The sequence below is a fragment of the Penicillium daleae genome (assembly GCF_028827525.1).
Source record: "Penicillium daleae strain IBT 16125 chromosome Unknown utg000008l_segment0_segment0, whole genome shotgun sequence".
Classification (NCBI taxonomy): domain Eukaryota; kingdom Fungi; phylum Ascomycota; class Eurotiomycetes; order Eurotiales; family Aspergillaceae; genus Penicillium; species Penicillium daleae.
The window spans coordinates 3,457,808-3,475,073 of NW_026623156.1; the positions used below are offsets into that span (position 1 = coordinate 3,457,808).

General features: G+C 50.2%; 11 protein-coding genes across 11 annotated transcripts; 5 read left to right on the top strand and 6 right to left on the bottom strand.

The window, feature by feature from the left end:
- Nucleotides 1-226: 226 nt before the first annotated feature.
- On the bottom strand, nt 227-488 carry N7458_009779 (uncharacterized protein; the record flags this gene model as incomplete). The annotated part of the gene is made up of 2 exons (XM_056913161.1): nt 227-401; nt 454-488. 2 exons carry the CDS (start codon nt 486-488, stop codon nt 227-229), a joined length of 210 nt encoding a protein of 69 aa, XP_056762010.1.
- A 35-nt stretch (nt 489-523) lies between these two features.
- On the bottom strand, nt 524-844 carry N7458_009780 (kinase-like domain-containing protein; the record flags this gene model as incomplete). The annotated part of the gene is made up of 1 exon (XM_056913162.1): nt 524-844. One exon carries the CDS (start codon nt 842-844, stop codon nt 524-526), a length of 321 nt encoding a protein of 106 aa, XP_056762011.1.
- Nucleotides 845-1,702: 858 nt separating this feature from the next.
- On the top strand, nt 1,703-2,404 carry N7458_009781 (uncharacterized protein; the record flags this gene model as incomplete). Its single annotated transcript, XM_056913163.1, has 4 exons — nt 1,703-1,773; nt 1,982-2,089; nt 2,232-2,259; nt 2,366-2,404. 4 exons carry the CDS (start codon nt 1,703-1,705, stop codon nt 2,402-2,404), a joined length of 246 nt encoding a protein of 81 aa, XP_056762012.1.
- Nucleotides 2,405-3,286: 882 nt separating this feature from the next.
- N7458_009782 (MDM20/NAA25 family protein) lies at nt 3,287-6,618 on the top strand (the record flags this gene model as incomplete). Its single annotated transcript, XM_056913164.1, has 8 exons — nt 3,287-3,424; nt 3,514-3,843; nt 3,881-4,054; nt 4,125-4,465; nt 4,522-4,798; nt 4,857-5,628; nt 5,684-5,805; nt 5,866-6,618. The coding sequence occupies 8 exons, from the start codon at nt 3,287-3,289 to the stop codon at nt 6,616-6,618; spliced, it is 2,907 nt and encodes a 968-aa protein (XP_056762013.1).
- Nucleotides 6,619-6,961: 343 nt separating this feature from the next.
- On the top strand, nt 6,962-8,028 carry N7458_009783 (60S ribosomal protein eL36; the record flags this gene model as incomplete). Its single annotated transcript, XM_056913165.1, has 4 exons — nt 6,962-7,009; nt 7,371-7,539; nt 7,607-7,623; nt 7,945-8,028. 4 exons carry the CDS (start codon nt 6,962-6,964, stop codon nt 8,026-8,028), a joined length of 318 nt encoding a protein of 105 aa, XP_056762014.1.
- A 690-nt stretch (nt 8,029-8,718) lies between these two features.
- Nucleotides 8,719-10,306, bottom strand: N7458_009784 (putative UBX domain protein; the record flags this gene model as incomplete). The annotated part of the gene is made up of 2 exons (XM_056913166.1): nt 8,719-10,102; nt 10,170-10,306. The coding sequence occupies 2 exons, from the start codon at nt 10,304-10,306 to the stop codon at nt 8,719-8,721; spliced, it is 1,521 nt and encodes a 506-aa protein (XP_056762015.1).
- Nucleotides 10,307-10,687: 381 nt separating this feature from the next.
- On the top strand, nt 10,688-11,497 carry pup3 (proteasome core particle subunit beta 3; the record flags this gene model as incomplete). The annotated part of the gene is made up of 5 exons (XM_056913167.1): nt 10,688-10,690; nt 10,766-10,784; nt 10,842-11,107; nt 11,178-11,297; nt 11,354-11,497. 5 exons carry the CDS (start codon nt 10,688-10,690, stop codon nt 11,495-11,497), a joined length of 552 nt encoding a protein of 183 aa, XP_056762016.1.
- Nucleotides 11,498-11,818: 321 nt separating this feature from the next.
- Nucleotides 11,819-13,266, bottom strand: N7458_009786 (epoxide hydrolase; the record flags this gene model as incomplete). The annotated part of the gene is made up of 4 exons (XM_056913168.1): nt 11,819-12,567; nt 12,618-12,690; nt 12,744-12,868; nt 12,945-13,266. The coding sequence occupies 4 exons, from the start codon at nt 13,264-13,266 to the stop codon at nt 11,819-11,821; spliced, it is 1,269 nt and encodes a 422-aa protein (XP_056762017.1).
- A 440-nt stretch (nt 13,267-13,706) lies between these two features.
- Nucleotides 13,707-14,542, bottom strand: N7458_009787 (uncharacterized protein; the record flags this gene model as incomplete). Its single annotated transcript, XM_056913169.1, has 3 exons — nt 13,707-13,960; nt 14,079-14,293; nt 14,397-14,542. 3 exons carry the CDS (start codon nt 14,540-14,542, stop codon nt 13,707-13,709), a joined length of 615 nt encoding a protein of 204 aa, XP_056762018.1.
- A 683-nt stretch (nt 14,543-15,225) lies between these two features.
- N7458_009788 (nicotinate-nicotinamide nucleotide adenylyltransferase) lies at nt 15,226-16,098 on the top strand (the record flags this gene model as incomplete). The annotated part of the gene is made up of 1 exon (XM_056913170.1): nt 15,226-16,098. The coding sequence occupies one exon, from the start codon at nt 15,226-15,228 to the stop codon at nt 16,096-16,098; it is 873 nt and encodes a 290-aa protein (XP_056762019.1).
- A 179-nt stretch (nt 16,099-16,277) lies between these two features.
- N7458_009789 (uncharacterized protein) lies at nt 16,278-16,769 on the bottom strand (the record flags this gene model as incomplete). Its single annotated transcript, XM_056913171.1, has 2 exons — nt 16,278-16,615; nt 16,703-16,769. The coding sequence occupies 2 exons, from the start codon at nt 16,767-16,769 to the stop codon at nt 16,278-16,280; spliced, it is 405 nt and encodes a 134-aa protein (XP_056762020.1).
- Nucleotides 16,770-17,266: the final 497 nt, after the last annotated feature.

Here is a 17,266-nt window from a genome sequence, read left to right on the forward strand (position 1 = left end):
GCACCTACCATAACCATGATGTCTTAGCGATGAGGCTCAAATGCAAGACTTGCTTGAGTTAGTGGGTAACAATTATACGGGGGTCATACCGCCCAGAGCCTGATACTCTCTTACAGTTAGACTCGGTAAAATCGTTATGCATGAAGCTCATATCTGGATCATGCTTGAGGTCTGAAAAGAGGATATCCCCTTCTACGACCATTATTGAGTATGTTAGGGTCCGGTATCACGTGGGTGCGAGCTTGAAGTTTCTCTGTGGGCTTGACGGTGTGAAGTTGACGCAGTATCTTCCTGGATTTTTCTTTATAGGACTTCCTCTGGTGTCTAGATAGATAAGACCATGCGACAGATAATCCAACACCTGGAAGCCTTTCTTGGACCAGCACTTGGCGACCATTGATCTGAGAAAATGTGAGTTGTTGAACCCGATAAACGACTAGTAAGACTCAGTACCTTGCCAGCAAAATAGATTTCCGGAACTTTGACATCCAGGACGGTCTTTGCCAGAGCAATTGCCCGAAGCTCATTTTGCATCAGCGTATGAGAAGCCAATCTCCGTAATCTGAGCACCCTCTCGTTCGTGAAGATCACTGGACTTCACGATCACGCTACCAAGAGCAAAAACATCCCGCCCGCCTTCGTCAGCAGGGTATATTCGGATCTCTTTGGTGCAGAGACTAACAACCAACTCCCAGTATCTTAGAGAGTCTGTTGTTTTGGAGTTGACATGCTGGAGATCAACGCGGAAGTCATCAGGTTTTGGGCGGTATCGACCATACAAGGGCACATCCGCGTACAAGTCAGTTGTAGGTATTCTTTCTGGGTCCGCTTCATATGGGTTCATCATGGATGGGAGAGGCAAAGTACTATGAAAAGAAAGGTGGAGTAAATTCTTATTTCAAGTTTGTTTGCAGCGTGACCTTACTTGAACAACGTTAATGTGATGTCTCCGACGCATTAGCAAGAGCCGCAACGGGAAGCCAAGCGATCTAACTACCAGAAGCTCAGATTGTGTAGAGCGGGCAGTAAGGATGTGACCGACCACTGAATCAAAGGCATTATAGATTGTCACAAGTACTCGGGCGTGTTTCAACCTCATCGCTTTATCATGGTACTTTGAAGTAGCTAGCTATACACATCATTAGCAATTCCTTTGGAGTATACGTGTACATGACTATTTTCTGGAAGCCAAAAAACCTACCGGGATCCCTGCCCTTCTGCCAAAGTACTCCTGTGGCTTACCAACTTGTATCCTTGAGAGCCTTGATGGACTTGCATATCACATGATCTCATCTTCAAACAGCTGTATCTTCCAGTTGAAAATAGTTCGAGCCCTCAGATACTGGAACAGTGAGGCCCAAAAGGATCTCTGAACTGGTAACCATTCGTACTTGCTCCAGGGAGAAGTGCCAATCAATACATACATCAAGTTAGTGGAATATTCAGCGCTGATTGGACAGACATTGGCGGGCCAATCAGAACCTGACAATCCACAAGACAAGGCCTCTCCGCGCCAAGACCGCCCTGGTGATCATCCCCAATTCTTCCCGGAGCAACACCGACCTTCCGATCTTTAATCAATCTACAAGTTCTCTCAATATCAGCCCCAACCATTTAAAGAACCTCCGGAACTCACTACTCACTTCAGAGATCCTTGACGCTTTCGTGAGCCAGTATCTTTTTACCAAAAGAAACCGCAACCATGGCGGCCGGTACCGTCCAAGAGGAGCAACACGACAAGGCGTGGGAGAAAGCTGAGAGGAAGTTCTCACAGTAAGTTTAGGGTCCTTTTCTCGGCCGCACTCTTTAATATGGGGAGTGTATAATATCTTTGGTATCCATTGGGCGCTTCTTCGTCCGTATTACTATATCTGAAATGCCTCACTCGAAGCTGCGGGTTCTATGGCTCTATTGTCCCATTCACTACCTTTGACCTCTTGAAATCGTCCATGCCAAAGGGTTTCGCTAACATGAATTCTAGTAAAACCGCCAGCGAATACTATGATCCTTGCCAGGATTTCGCGGACCGGAGTCTAAAATGTATGAAGCGCAATGGCTTCGATCGCGAGATGTGTGGCGACTACTTTCAGTATGTCTACCTAGTCTATTCTCGATATTTTCCGAGATTCCGAGACCATGACACACAGGCACTGCTCGCCCTGTCTTTCTTTTGGTCCAATCCATTGCCTGGCTCCCTGAGACGCACTTTACTAACATGGAATTCTCTAAAGGGCCTATCGGGACTGTAAGAAGAACTGGGTGAGTCATTTCCCACGGCATTGATATCATTATACTGCATCTACAAGCATTCCATGATTTCGAAACCGTCTATCATGGAAAGATTCCTCGCTAACAGCCCATGCAGCTCAACCAAAAGAAGGCAGCAGGTCCTCAGTCAAAATGATTCGACAGCTGAGTATCGGGAAAGCTTGGCATTGTTCCTTGTGGAAAATTGCCTTTTTCCTTACCAAGAGTTTGTTCACTCAAGATTTCCTCGAAGCATATATCGTCGGGGCTTCTGCTTGGCTCCCGTTCTCTAGCGTCGGCGTTCTCGGAACATTTGATTGGAAATTGCCGTGTGTCTGCCGAGATCAGTGGTGGGCGAAGCGGAGAACATTGTTACAATATGCGCGCGTCTCTATTCATTTTCTGTTTGGGTTAAGGGTCACTGGCGTATCGGTGATCTTTAACAATTGTCAATAGCACTTTGAGGCTGTATACTATCTACTCTGTCTGTTATTCGCATGAACTGGGATATCCCCGAATGTCTACGTATTTTGCAGGCTGCACGGTCACGTCCATAGAATCTGAACTGGGCAAGGTAATGTCTGTCCGAGAAAGTTTGGGTCGGTCCTAGCTTTCAGGTGCTCAAACCTAATCGATGGTTCGGGCTTGGATCTGCTCTATAGAGGGCATATATATATTTCGAGATCCGTGTGATTCTCGGTCCACACTATACAAAATTAGAATTGTCCTTCCAAAATACAAGCACCAAGAGCAAGAATATTCACCACAGGGGATGGACGGCATGTCCCGGCAATATTATCTCGGTAGAGTCCTGGCGTTGGATGAACCTGGACCGGTGCACGTCACTGGGGGGCATCACCTCGGCCACCTCCTAGCTCTCACCGCCTGCCAATTGAATTGCTTCCCCGCCAAAAAAGCACCAGCGCCTGATCCCCCACGATCGTCCAAACATTGCGTGTGTGCTGTGCTCGGCGCTGGAGACGGAACAAAGTCAGCTGGGTCTTCAGCAGACGATTTGGCTCACGGGTAGCTCTTCGACATGGCGCCTATCAATGATGCGGTGTTTCTCCGTCGCAACAACCAGATCCAAGATGCTATTGACGGGCAGAATCTGAAGCAGGCCCTGCAGCTAATCGAGAAACGAATGAAGAAGGGCGAGAATACGCGCTTTCTGAAAGTAGGTCGTGCGAGTCTACTAGCAATTGGTCACTTTTGCCCACTCAGTGGCCGCACACATTCGAGCTGCGCTGACTGTCGCTAACACAGGCCTGGAAAGCACATATTCTTTGGCGCCATGCGGACGAAGCCCACCATAAGCGCGGTATCGCCGAGACACTCGAGTTATGCAACACGGAACCTCCGACCACCGACATTGATACCTTGGACATCTTGTTCAAGACGTTGCAGAAGCTTGATGGGCACGATGCGACAAGGAGCAATCTTTGGGAGAGGGCAGCAAAGGCGAAGCCTCAGGACCTGGAGATTCAGGGCCGCTGGTTTACCTACGCCTTTGAGAGCAACGATTGGAAGTCTGCACAGAAAGTCAGTCTACTCGGATCATCGGACGATTATCAATATGGACCAGAACGTCTACCAGTACATTGCTAACAATCGGTGTCTTGTCGAACATTAGGCTGCCATGAGTCTTCAAAAGAACTTTCCCAAGGATCGCAAATACTATTTCTGGGCCATTTTCCTCAGCCACCTGATTGCCATAGACGATGCTAGCTCAGAGATCGATCGAAAGCTCTTCGGCACCTTGGCATATCGTATGATTTCGAAAGCCGCTGATGAAGTTCCGGAAAGTGTAGGTCTTTCACCGAGCATTGACTTGCCTGATTCAACGGGGCATGTGACTGACCTTGTGATCCTTACAGTCTCAATTATTGAGTCCTCCCCGAGCCATCCAAACATCTGAGGAACTGCGTTTGCTCATCAGGATCTACGAAACCCAAGGTCGAAACTCCGAGGTTGTAAAACTCCTGGATAGTGAGAACCTGGGCCTCAAGTCTCGAATTGTGCAAAATGATACTGCATTCCTTGGATATAAAGCATTCAATTTGGGCGCTGGCAAAATGTGGGAGGAGGCAATCTCCTACGTGAGGGATCTGTACACTGTCCCCGAAGATAAGGAGAAACTCAAAGTTCTCCGCGAGCTTGATGATTGGAGTATTTGGAACCTTTTGATTCAAGCGACAAAGAACTCTACCACTCCTGGGTTGGTTCATTGAAAAATTAGATTGCCGAGACTCAACTGACCTGTTTGCTCGATAGAACTGCTGCCGAGTCGATGAAGTTTGCGGAGAAATTCGCAGCATCTAGCCCCAAGTCTCGGAACGCGGCTCTAGCTTGCCTTGACGCGATGATCTGCGGGATTAGCGACGGAGAAATGACAACAGATGACTTGCTCATAGCGTGCCAGAAATACATCGACAATCATATTCACAAATTGTACGCCTTCAACGACATTCGAAGGATTATCGGTCCCAACAAGGACGGTCTGGCCAAAATGCTTGATTATATTCTGAAAAACTATGCTGCTGAAGAGAAGGTGAGTATTCCTGAGAAATATTGTGGTCTCGCTTTGCATACTTACTAAGGGCACGCAGGGGTCTGTTGCTATGATCAATGCTCTAAAACTGGATTACTGTTTGAACATCTCAGCATCGGAGAGCAAGCCTTCTCAGCAAAAGACCGAAGCTCTTATCGCTCGCTGCCTGAAGCTTTACCAGGCAGCTTATAAGGAGGGCAAAGCGCAGAAGTCTGAAGGCGGTGCTCAAGGAGCGTCGTCTACCATTGAAAGCCAGCCCATCGATGATCTCTGCATCCTTGCAGCCATGTGTCTTCTTCAGCCTGTCGAAACGAATGAGGACGAGGCACAGGCACAGGTCCCAGGTACTGCTCTAATTCGCGCCGCAGCTATTCTGGAACGCCTCTGCCGTGACTCTCCTCACAACTACCAGGCGCTCCTTCTTCTAGTAAGAGTCTACCTCCTCCTGGGCGCTGGATCTCTTGCTTTGAGCACTTTCAGCAAATTGTCCGTCAAGCAGATACAGTATGATTCTGTCGCCCATATTCTCTTCACGCGCCTTTCTACCGTTCACCCTCATTCTGCACCTCCAGTCGAAGGTGCGGAGTACAAGGATTTCGATCCCCTTTCGGCCTTTGTCCAGGCTCTTAATTTCTTCCGGAACTCAGAGGTCAATACCATGCGATTCCGTACTGCGGGTCTGGATGAGGGAGCCTACGTGAATACCGAGGAGATCATTGAACTTCGGAGATGCTTGTCCAACAGTATCACCCGCCGCATGTACGCTCTCGATGCACGCCGTGTTCAGAGGCTTGCTGGAGGCGATCCTATGACCCGTTATGATGAGCTTGGTAAGTTCCCCGTTATGTTCCCAGTCACTCTCGTATTTTATCTACGTACTGACAGATCCCATAGCCCGGGATGGCTCGCCAGTCGTCGATTCGCGGAAGTTTGGTGCTTTCATGTCCTGTGAATTTATCGAAAAGCCCAGCTTTGAAGAGCGAATCCGCTTGGGACCGCTACCCCAGGTGCGTTCATGAGTTTTGACTACATATGAAATTACAAGAATTCGCTAATGGCCTTCTTAGACCAATTGGCTCGCTTCAGCCCGAATCACGGACCAGCTCTTCAGCGTTTTGAAGGGCATTGCACTGCAAAGGCCACTGACTCCGGAGATGGACCTGCCTTCCCTCGAGACTTTGTCCATTTCTGAAAGTGAGAATGATCAGACGGACACAGAGAAGGAGTTCGTTAAGATCCATGCGGATCTACTCAAAGTGGCCACGTTCATGGCTGGTTCCAAGCTAAATACCTCAGAGCAAGTTGACTCTGCCCTTGGCCGCGTCGAGGAATTCTTGGATATGAAGAAGAAGGATTTGACTCTCAACGAAGCCGCTACCTCTCCACTCATTGCTTCCACGGCAGTGTTCCTTGGAGCGGACACCGGGGCTGGGCCTAGTTGGAGATATCTTCACAGTACCTTTGCCCTTCTTGAGACAATCAAGGCACTGTCGCAGCTGGTCGGGTTGGCATCCAAAAAGGGAGCCAAGACCGCTAAGTTGCCCAAAGAACGCGTAGAACGGCTTTCTACGCTTGTGTCGGAGATCTATGAACTGGTTCGGTCGAACACGCGAGCTTTGAAGCAACGCGTTTCCGCATCAGGTGTACTGTCCACGTTGGTTGACCTCGTTATCCAGGGCGAGCAGTCTGCAAAATCCGAGAAGGAGGTCCAGGACATCCTGGAGTCTACATTGGACCCGTCCAACGTTGAGCTGTTCTGTGGTTCTTTGATGGAGAGTTGGGAGGAGGCTCTAGACGGTGTGATGGGGGTTAAACTTTGATGTCTACCACCAGAGTACTCGGCTGTGTAGCCAGCGATGTGATTTACAGAGAAAAGTAACATCTGCAAAGATGACCATAGAACTGAACGAAGCCAAGCTCAGGCACAGACCACGTGATCATAGATAAGATTTCTGCCTTAAGGCCACTAACAACTGGGTCGCATGCTTACTAACCGTATTGAGTAATTCTCAGCCCTAAGCCCTAAAATTTCGCCTACGCACCAACGCCCGTGCCAAGACCCGCAGTTGTGCGGTTCCCGAAGCATTAGGGGATTTCCACACGACTTTCTTCATTCCCTTCCCTCGACAACACCGCCAATCCCCTCAGTCACCAACCGTCCAAATGGCGCAGGAACGCACCGGTATCGTGGTCGGCACCAACAAGGGCCACGTATGTTCACCTCCAACATTCTTTTCGTCGTCGTTGCCCCGGGTCTCTGTTCACTTCGGTCCGTTTCTTCGAGTCGAGCCCAGTCAGATTCAAGTTCCGGTCAACCGCCATCAATACGCAGCAAACCCGAAGAAAGTTGTCAGAATATCGGTACACAGTCAGTGGAAGAGGAAGAGAAGGAAAGGGAATCAAAGCCGACCAGAGTTTGCGGTGGAAACAATTTGATGATCGATTAGCCCCGGAAATCTCGAACATGGACTGGACCGCACTACGAATTCAGGCACCGAATCAACAGAGCACCCCAGGCGACGACACGACTGCTGGAAATGAATGCAACAGTCGGACTGACTTGAAACTATAGAAAACCACTCCCCTCAACACCCCCAAGAACAAGATTAGCCGCTCCAAGGGCCAGTCTTCCCGCCGCACTGCGTTCGTCCGCGAGATTGCCCGTGAGGTTGTCGGTCTTGCCCCCTATGAGCGCCGTGTGATTGAGTTGCTCCGCAACGCCCAGGACAAGCGTGCTCGCAGTACGTACCCCGAACATTGAAGTCTAAATTTTCATCGCACGGGACAATATGCTAATCTCTTTTACAGAGCTCGCTAAGAAGCGCGTATGTTTACCGAATCCTTCCTTTCCTCCGTGAACTCATATGCCCGTCGTTGGATTTGTTGGATCTCTGGCATGCTTTGTGGATTCGACCTTGGATTTGCGGAGGTTCTGAGAGGTAGATCTGGCAATCTACCATTGCAGGAAAATGGTTCAATGGAAGCGAATATGCTCCAGCGATTCGTTTACTGCGCCAGTCGATCCGCTTGATCACCTCCCACCGTCCAAGTCCAAGGCCTGCATTCACAGTACCACCATCAATCCACCCGATGAGCATACATCACCAAATAATCCCTCAAACGAAAGGCTAACTTCTCTTCTCCAGCTCGGCACCTTCACCCGCGGCAAGCGCAAGGTTGAGGACATGCAGAAGGTCATCGCTGAGGCCCGCCGTACCCAGGCTCACTAAACGCACCATTCCGTTACTTTTTTTCTCTATCGTTTCACGACTCGAATACCTGGCGCGCGCAAGGGAACACGAAGAAAAAATTATGGTCGAAGTCTGGCAGGTCTGATGTGAGCATACCTTTGGCCGCCATTCAGCATATGGCTTCGAATCGGAATCTGGGGTTTTTCTGTGTGGCTTATCGGTGGATGCATGGGGATGGCAAAAGTGGAATCCCTTCCCTGTTTTTCGGAAGCGGAACCATAATGAAAACAAATCTTGTTCAATACCTTCCAGATTCTTTGCCTTGATCGTAAGCTTGGAGTGGGTTGTTGCAGGGTAGAAGAGGTATGGTTTTCTGTAGGCCATGGGATATGTCAACTGGTTGTGCCAGTGGTTTCTATCCTCCTAGGCGGTTTTGGCCAAACTGGCAATCGAGTTCAGGCAGTTTACATCCACTCGAACCGACATCCACGTGAATTTGGTATTGCGGGAATGGAAACACGACCCGGCTGTACTTGTGTAGTTGTGATGTCTATTTCTACAAAGCTGAGCAGGAACATTGGATTGTGGGTATCCTTGCGAAGTATTTTGGGTGGTCATGAAATCCAGATTCAAGTAAGATCTATCGAAGTATCTGATATAGAGTTCTAACAAGAAGCGCTCTGATTCCAAAGTCATAATCATTCACTCAAATTTCTCATCGTTCTTAAATCATTTCTTGCCTGGCAGCTTAAGCCACTTGGGCATGGTACCGCTCTTTCGAGCTCCACCAGGCTTGCCACCATAGTGAGCACCGCTTGGCTCTGCCTTTGTCGATGTAGAAGCAGATGGCTCCTCGACGGGCTCGGGAGGCTGCTCAACTTTGAGTTCCTGAGCCTGGCTGCGTAGTTCTGGACGTAAAAGGTTCGATCGACGCTGACCAGCCGAGGATACATCAGTCCATGAGAAATTGACCAGTACTCGACCAGCCAGGCCCAGGTTCTTGATTAACAGTGACTGGTCCGAGTCGGGGATTGTATTTGCATGCGCTGATCGAAGGGTCGTCGGGCTGGAGAAAACATTCAATGTGAACTTCTCCGCCGCGAATTCAGGGGCAAGACAACCGCGAACAAATCCGTAAAGCGTCAACCCGGAGTCCGAAGGTCCAAATTTGGCTACCACTTGACTCTGATCGGGGAAGCGGACTTTTACGTCGACTTCGCGGACTTCTGAGCGGCGTGCCTCCTCGGATGCTGCTTTCGCGGCGATTTCAGCATCTGTGAGGAGCCGTTTGTTGCGCGAAGCTTCATTAAGAAGCCGCTGATGAGCTTTTGCATGCTCAACAGAGGGGATGTAGTCTTCTTCATTATAAGATATTTGTGCAGATGATGGAGTATCGTTAGTCGGAGGAGAAAAGACCGTCACAGGACGCCCAGCAGGTAATGTTGATGCAGGTTGCTCAGAAACGGAACCTGCAAGTTCCTGCCCAGTAGTGCCTGGAACAGTGTGTCCATCAACGGCCCCTGACGGCATCAGAGTGTCTGATTCCTCTTGAGACTCACCAAGAGTCTCCTCTGCAGCAGGAGTAGCGGAGGTCTGATCTGGTTTTGCAACCGGCACCTTGTCCTCTGATGACTGGAAGTATTCGGCAATCTTCGTCATTGCTACTTCGAGCGGCTCCTCTGTCCGCCGGAAGGTGAGTCGCATAAGCACGTTGCCACTATTGAATCCCAGTTGAGCTAGGGATTTTTGCAGGTCCGTGAAGCTTGATAGCTCGCGCCCGATGACCTGAAGGACTGGGATCTCGTAGAACAGCCGCCCGGCACCAGAATCACCAGTGATAGAGGGAACACCCCGTGCGGTGAGATTCCTAGATGGGCCACTTCCTGCTACACCCGCCTCAAACTTGCGCAATACCAGCCATAGGGTTGTCGTGCTTGGGAACTTGTCCATTATGCGGCCGTTTGGTGCCCCGCGGGCCTCCGACTCGGGAAGCTGTAGCGCGACCGTCACAACAGAAGGAGACCGGGATAGCTGTACAAGCTCCAGCTTTGCTCCGGAGCTGAGACCGGAAAGACGGAAGGAAAGAGAGAGGTCTAGTTGCTTGCGGTTGTGCCTGGGGCGAGATGTTGTCAGTTTGGTTACTTCTCCTCGCGAAGTATGTAATGTTCATGGTAACATACTTGAGGCCATACTGGCTAGAGTTATATCCGAGCTTTGAGCACGCTTCTTGTAGTATATCGGTCAAGTGTTTGCCTGGTGTTGTCTTGATCGTTGCCCGCCTGGCTGTCGCGTCGATCACCACGACGTGGGCGCTCATGATGATGGTGTAGATATCAAAGCTCTCTGCGGGATGAAAGTGCGTGAAAAAGAGAAGTCTTTGCTAAGCCGAAGAAATACAAGAGAGTTTTTGGATGACAAAAGGTCAAATTGGCCATTAAAAATCCCAAACGTGGGGTAAGAGAGCGGAAGAAAGTAGTCGAAGGTCGAGGCCGAAGCAAACAGGCAGCGGTGCGGCGTCATCCCGGCATCCGAGCTCTGGCGCTCTCTCGCGTCCTTCACAGCTCCCCGTCATCTCCTCACCTCCTCCCATCATCCACCCCCGTCTTCGCTCCCCAACCCGCTCCTTTCAGCCAGTTTCTCTTTACTGAAGCTTCAGAATACTTTTTGCCAACTTGGTTGATTAAGAAGAACCGCAAGAATGGTAGGGAAATGTGTCCCTTGACCCCGTCATTCACTGTCGCCAGACCTCAAGCTAACCACCTCCTGCCATCACCAGGGCTCCCCCTTCGACATCAGTACGATGAACCTCGATCCTTGACCTCCAATCGCTCAATAAGCTAACTTAACCTTAGATGGCGGTGCCTGTGTCGCCATGGTGGGCAAGGACTGCGTCGCCATTGCCTGCGACCTCCGCTTGGGCATGCAAGCCCTGACCATCTCCAACAACTTCCCCAAGATCTTCAACTACGCTCCCTCCACCTATCTCGGTCTTACTGGCCTCGCAACCGACGTGAATACCGTCTCGGACCTCTTCCGCTACAAGGTCAACATGTACCGCCTGCGCGAGGAGCGCCATATCTCCCCCTCAGACCCTGGCCAACCTGGTCAGCTCATCGTTGTACGAGAAGCGTTTCGGCCCATTCTTTGTCAGCCCTGTGCTGGCTGGTATCAACCAAACAACTGGAAAGCCCTTCATTTGTGGGTTCGACAGCATCGGTTGTATCGATTTCGCCAAGGACTTCATTGTCAGCGGAACGGCGAGCGACCAGCTGTTCGGTACCTGCGAGGGTCTCTGGGAGCCTGATCTTGTATGTCCCACGCCCTCAAGAAACCCACCCTTTTCAAGCTAACCCATGGTTTTTAGGGCCCTGAGGACCTGTTCGAGACCATCTCCCAAGCACTACTGAGTGCTGTCGACCGAGACGCCCTGTCTGGTTGGGGCGCCCAGGTTTACATTATAGAGAAGGATAAGGTTACCCAGCGGCTACTGAAGGGACGTCAAGATTAAAGAGGGGGATGGATATGAGGGGCTCGCACCGGCTATTATTGGGCATTTTGTTGGACTAAGGGCAAACTCCGGCGTCTGTGGTCTCCACTGAATGATGATGAGGTTCCATTGACGGTCAGCTACGGGCGAAATGCTCTAGCAGTGACGCGAGGGCGGGTGGCCTTCCGATCGAGAACGAACTGGGCCCGCGACTATATGTTTTCTCTTACTCCTATCATGATAATACAAGCACCGCCATCACGTCACAATCTTGGTCCAAAAGATGAAAATTGTTCAACTAGACACGCCTTGCGATCCCAATTTTTCTGAACTAGCCCAAAATCAATAGCCATCCTTCCCCTGAACGGCTTCGTAAGCTGCTCCATCTCTTCCAAAGAAGTCTTTCAGGTCTCCTGCGAGCAATTCAGGTACCTCCCATGCTGCAAAATGACCACCACGGTCAAACTCCTTCTCCTTCACCACATTTCCAATAGCATGGTACCAAGCCATGGGCCACATAATAAGTTCCTCTTTGAACTGAGCCACGGCAAATCGCACATTCGGCGGAGCATGAGCGGCCAAGACCTCATCAAGGGTTATCCAGTTCTTCACGAGATCGTCCTGCTTCCCAGCAGAGCTCATGCTCTCGGGTTTCTTCGCGGAAGCCTCGTAGTAAATCCTGATTGAAGCTGCCGGACCCGCCCGTGAGAAGTAGTAGATGCTCACCCAAGTCAAAATCTCGTCGTCACTCCATTGATACTCGTCCGACCAGCTGTGGAGCTTGTCGTAGATCCAAGCGAGTAGTGCGACAGGACTGTCCTGCAACCCGTACCCTAGAGTTTCGGGTCTACTTCCCTGCTGCTTCATGTAGGCGTTGCCTCGGTTCATATAGTCCATGGTGCGAGCAATGTATGCTCTGTCTTTGGCTGAGAAGGGAACACTAGCGAGAGACTGGAGGAAGCGAAGGGGGCTTCGCCATGGGTATGGTGGAACAACCGGGATGAAGTTCAAGTGTATGGCTTGAATGTGTTTGGCGTATAATTGTGCCATAGCGCGGGCAATCATGCTGCCCCAATCACCTCCTTGGATAACTGCATGTATTGTCAAGTATGTTCGATACTTGGGCTGGTTGTTTTCTTACCATATTCATCGTAGTTCAGTGCTAGCATCACTTTGTGAAGAGTTTCCGCGTATTGGGCTAGACCAAATCCTTTCTGGAAGGTATGATTAGTACTCAAGGTATATCTTGGGGTATATCGAGATTTACCTTCAATACACCTTGTGAAAAGCCAAAGTTAGGCAACGAGGGCGCAACAATATCAAATGCCGGTCCTTCATCTTCTTTCATGAGCAGCGGAATCAACTTGGTTGCTTCAAGGAAGCTTCCGGGCCCTACATTGAGAGCATATCATTTAGCTGATTCGACTAAAGAGACCATCGAAATAGCAACGGCAAAAGTACAACCTACATCCGTGAATAAAAAGCAGTGGAATCGCATTTGAATTTCCACTTCGATGATGGATAACGTGGATATCGAGTTGCCCAATCCCGTCCACTGAGATCGGCATCGTATACTGGTGGAGCTGCTCATTCAACTTCTTCTCCTGGGCTCGCCAGTCGAATTTCTCCCGCCAGACAGTAACTAGGCGCTTCATCTCCGCGAGGGGAACCCCCATGTCCCAACCGGCATCGTCGAATTCATCCGGGAAAGTAGCTTGTTCGAGCTTCTTGTGGAGCTGATCGATTTGGGCGTCGGGAACGGCAATTGTAAATGGAGATATGGTAGTCATTTTGAATTTTCTTGATTTTTTCCTCTGGATTTTTCCAAGTGTGGTATGGAATGTCAGTTGTATAACAATAGCTTCTGGGGAGAGGAGGCCCCACACCGGAGAGAAGCCCTCTACTTACTATAAACGGTGATGGGCGGCCGATCAACCTCGGTATCACAGACACCTCAATGTCAGTTGAGCTAACGACTTCGATCACACTGAAAGGGTGAGCAGTAAACTGTACATGTTACAAGCAATGAATCCTAAAAGTTGACTGTATTCAGAGTAAGAGTAAGACTGGAACTAATTGCAGTGTCCGCAATAAGCTTTTTCGTCTTCGCTTTCCGACCCCTAGGTAATCCTATTCTGAGTCTTGTCTCTTCTCTCTTCTCCCTTCACTAGCATGAATTCGTTAAATCAGCAAGCGTCGCACTTGGGACCCAGATTCCTCCTTCCTCCTTCTACCGGGCTTGCTCGGCGCGCTTGTCCCCTTCCGCTTCCACCAGATCAATGAACGTATGGGCCAACTCAAGCCGCGAGATCCCATACTTTCCTGTGCCAAAGATTCGTAAATCCTGGCCAGTCTTTGGATACTGGTCTCGGAAGGCCTTCCATAGCGGCGAGTTTCTTCCGGGACGAGGCATAAATGGCTCGCTCCACCTCCACCAAATTGCGTGGAAGGCATAGTGAACCTCGTTGATATCCATAGACATGTCTTGACAACGATCAAAGTCCAACACCCACATGCAATGCTCACTTAGGGCATTCTTGATAAATGTCAATTTCTTTGAACATCTTGCCCTCGGCGGGCGCAAGAACGAATTCAACGTTACGGCCATTGACTTCGCCGATCCATTGCATAGCCGCGAGTGCCTCCCCCATTATGGCAGCGTATTGCTCCATATCTACCATTGATATTCCAATTTCCTCGATTTTATCTTCGTGAAGTGGGAAGTTTCTCATCGTGAACTCGTTCTCGTTGTGGTTCCTCTGGGGCCTTCTCGGATCGACGGCGGTCGGGATACGGGCGAATGAGGCAGCCTTTGTCCTTTTTGTTGGTCATGATGTAGAACTGGGTAGTACCCGGTGGGCAATAACTTTTCACAAGAAGATAATTGGTGGCATCTGCGAAGGGAAAGATTCGCTGTGACTTGATCAGGTTGCACGGGGTGAATTCATCGGGGAACATTCCGAGGTTGGCTCTCCACCACTCTTGATCTGTAGGCTTGATGTAGCGGTAGCATTCGGAAATCTGGACTTGAGGAAGCTTCTCATCCTCATAATTCAGCGTCTTCATTTTTCTCAGGATATGGAGGGCTCTGATAATCTGCTTGTGCATAGTAGAGTCATTCTCAAGTGATCCCTCTCGTCCATAATGTGGTTGCTTGAAGGCAGGTTCTCCTCCACGAGGGGCCCAGACCATGCCAAAAGCACCAGAACCAACGGGCCCTACTTTGAAGAGACACTCAGCTTCGAGTTAGCGCTGGTTCATGATTCTGATAGAGTTCTTGCGTAGTGCAGAAGTTGGTTGCGTGTATGGTATGAAAAGGAGAAGGTAAGTGAAGCAGGGGGTTCCGAGCATGGGATGGAAGAACGAGCTCAGTCTGTAGAATAAATACTGGTTCAAGGAGTGAAAAGTTCACAGCAGAGAACAAAGCCCGAGTGTGGTAAGTGAGCAGCTGGTTTGACTACGGTGCAAGGCTCCAGGGGCTTGGCTCTACGGAAGCAAGAATAGTAATACATCACCCAGGACATAGCGAACAAGGAGTCACATTTAGATTAAAAGGGCTCAGACTAGACCTTATCATGTCTGCTAGTATTATGTACATTTGCACATGCGGCAATCTTTACTTTATGAGTATATCCCGTTCTTGGCTTTCGTATACTTCGTGAGCTTGATAAGCCGATAAGCCCTTCTTATCTTATCCCCGCCTCATCCCACGGTCTGCCTGACCTGACATCAACTTGAATTCGGCAACAATGGCCTCCTTTCGGGCGCTTCGATCTCAGTATGCTTCTCTGCTGAAGCAGTTCACATCCTCGACCAAGGAATTCGAAGTCCTTGCTACAGTCCCCAAGAACCACGCTCCTCCGCCTAAAGTTCTCTACGTGTTGGACTCGTCGTTCAATCCTCCCACCCGCGCCCACCTCCGCATTGCCAGCTCCGCACTCCTGGAACAACTAGAGTCAGGCTCTCATCTACTTCTTCTACTTGCTACCCAGAATGCCGACAAGCCGTCTAAGCCTGCGCCTTTTGAGGACCGCTTGGCCATGATGGAACTCTTCGCGCATGACGTCCGGTCGCACCTTGCAGCCAGACACTCTTCATTACCCGCCTCATCAACGGAGCATATTCCCACAATTGATATCGCGGTTACAAAGAAGCCTTATTTCATTGACAAGGCAGCAGCCATTGAAGCATCGGATCACTATCCGTCCCCCTTGGAGCAAGTCCATCTCATCGGCTACGATACACTGATCCGGATCTTCAATACCAAATATTATCCTCCGGAACACACGCTGAGGCCTCTCGCTGCCCTATTCTCCCAACATCGGTTGAGGGTAACATTGCGGCCCGGTGATGAATGGGGTGACAGAGAAGAACAGGAGGAATTTCTGGCCAGTCTTGCTCGTGGGGACCGAAAGACTGAAGGCGGCCAAAAGGAGTGGGCACAGAAAATCCAGCTCATCGAAGGCAGGAAGCCTGATGACCCACCAGTAAGCTCCACCAGAGCTCGCGAGGCGGCACAATCTGCTCCTGAAAACCTGGAATGGTTAGTCCCGGACCATGTGCGGCAATTTGTGTTATCAGAGAAGCCATACTCGACAGAAAGTTCGGGCACCAGGATATGATAGCTTGAAGGAAGAACCTCTGAACGGTTACTTTGAATGCAATCGTATATGAAACCCCTTGATGACCGCAATAACGCCAACTCCCGCACCTTGATCTCAATCATACAAGCCACTTTTGAAACGTTTATCGTACACTGTCCACACAGGCCTTCAATTCATCCATCAATTGCCAACCCCATTTAGTTCTCAGACTTGGTCTCTTCCTCCTCTCGCTTGCCCAGGGTATAGGCCAATCCACCACCAATCATGTTGACCAGGCAGAGACCCATCGTCGCGCCGCGCACAATACCGCGAGCTCCAAACTTCTTCATGAGTGGCTGCCGACGGCGACCTGCCAGAAGTAGATAAAGTCCAGACCAGGCAGCGCTGATACCGGCAGTCTCGGTCTTGAACCCTTGGAGATTGGCATAGCTAGTGAACAGTAGGATGGGAGGGAACAGCATCGGGAAGAACTGGAAGGGACGTGCATGTTGCGCGAAGATGAGGGAAGCGAGCAGGGTCGGTGGGAATGAGTTTTCTGCAGCAACGGGCATTAGTAAGTGCTCTTTGATTTATCGGATTGAATGTTCAAGACGTAATAAATCTTGAGTTAGCAAGCACATACCTCCCCATGCTCTAAACCGCTGGACCAAAGTCTGCTTGGTTTCTTCGAGTGCAGAATCCTTAGCCATTGTGAAGACGGCAGGTGTACTTGATAGTGCGCGCGGCGAGAAAAGAAGCAGTGAATTGACACTAGACCAGTATCTTCAATTAAAGAGGAACCTTGATCGGGCCACAGTCAATTCTGGGACCAAGTCTTGCCGATGTTGAGGTTGTTGAATGTGGAGGTGGTGCGGAGAGCCGTCGGTGGTACACGAGCCGACGACTGCAGGCGCACTCGAATGGCGTTCCCGCGCTTGGCAAAGACACCTATCTCGACTATACTTTTTCCTCAGTTGACAACCCCCCAAAGCGCCCCTCGTTCCGCCGCTCTTTTCGCATTTGTCTCCATCGAACTCCATCGATTCGGCTTTCTGGCTGATCGGCCTGTGCTCTCATCTAGGCTTGCCTTGTCTCTCGGCCTTCGAGGGAGGTAAAATCCCCTTTCTCCGCGGTCCCGCGCCACCAACCCACCCACCTGCGCTCCTGTCCTTCCTCCGTTCTACAACGGTCGTACATTCAGGTCCTC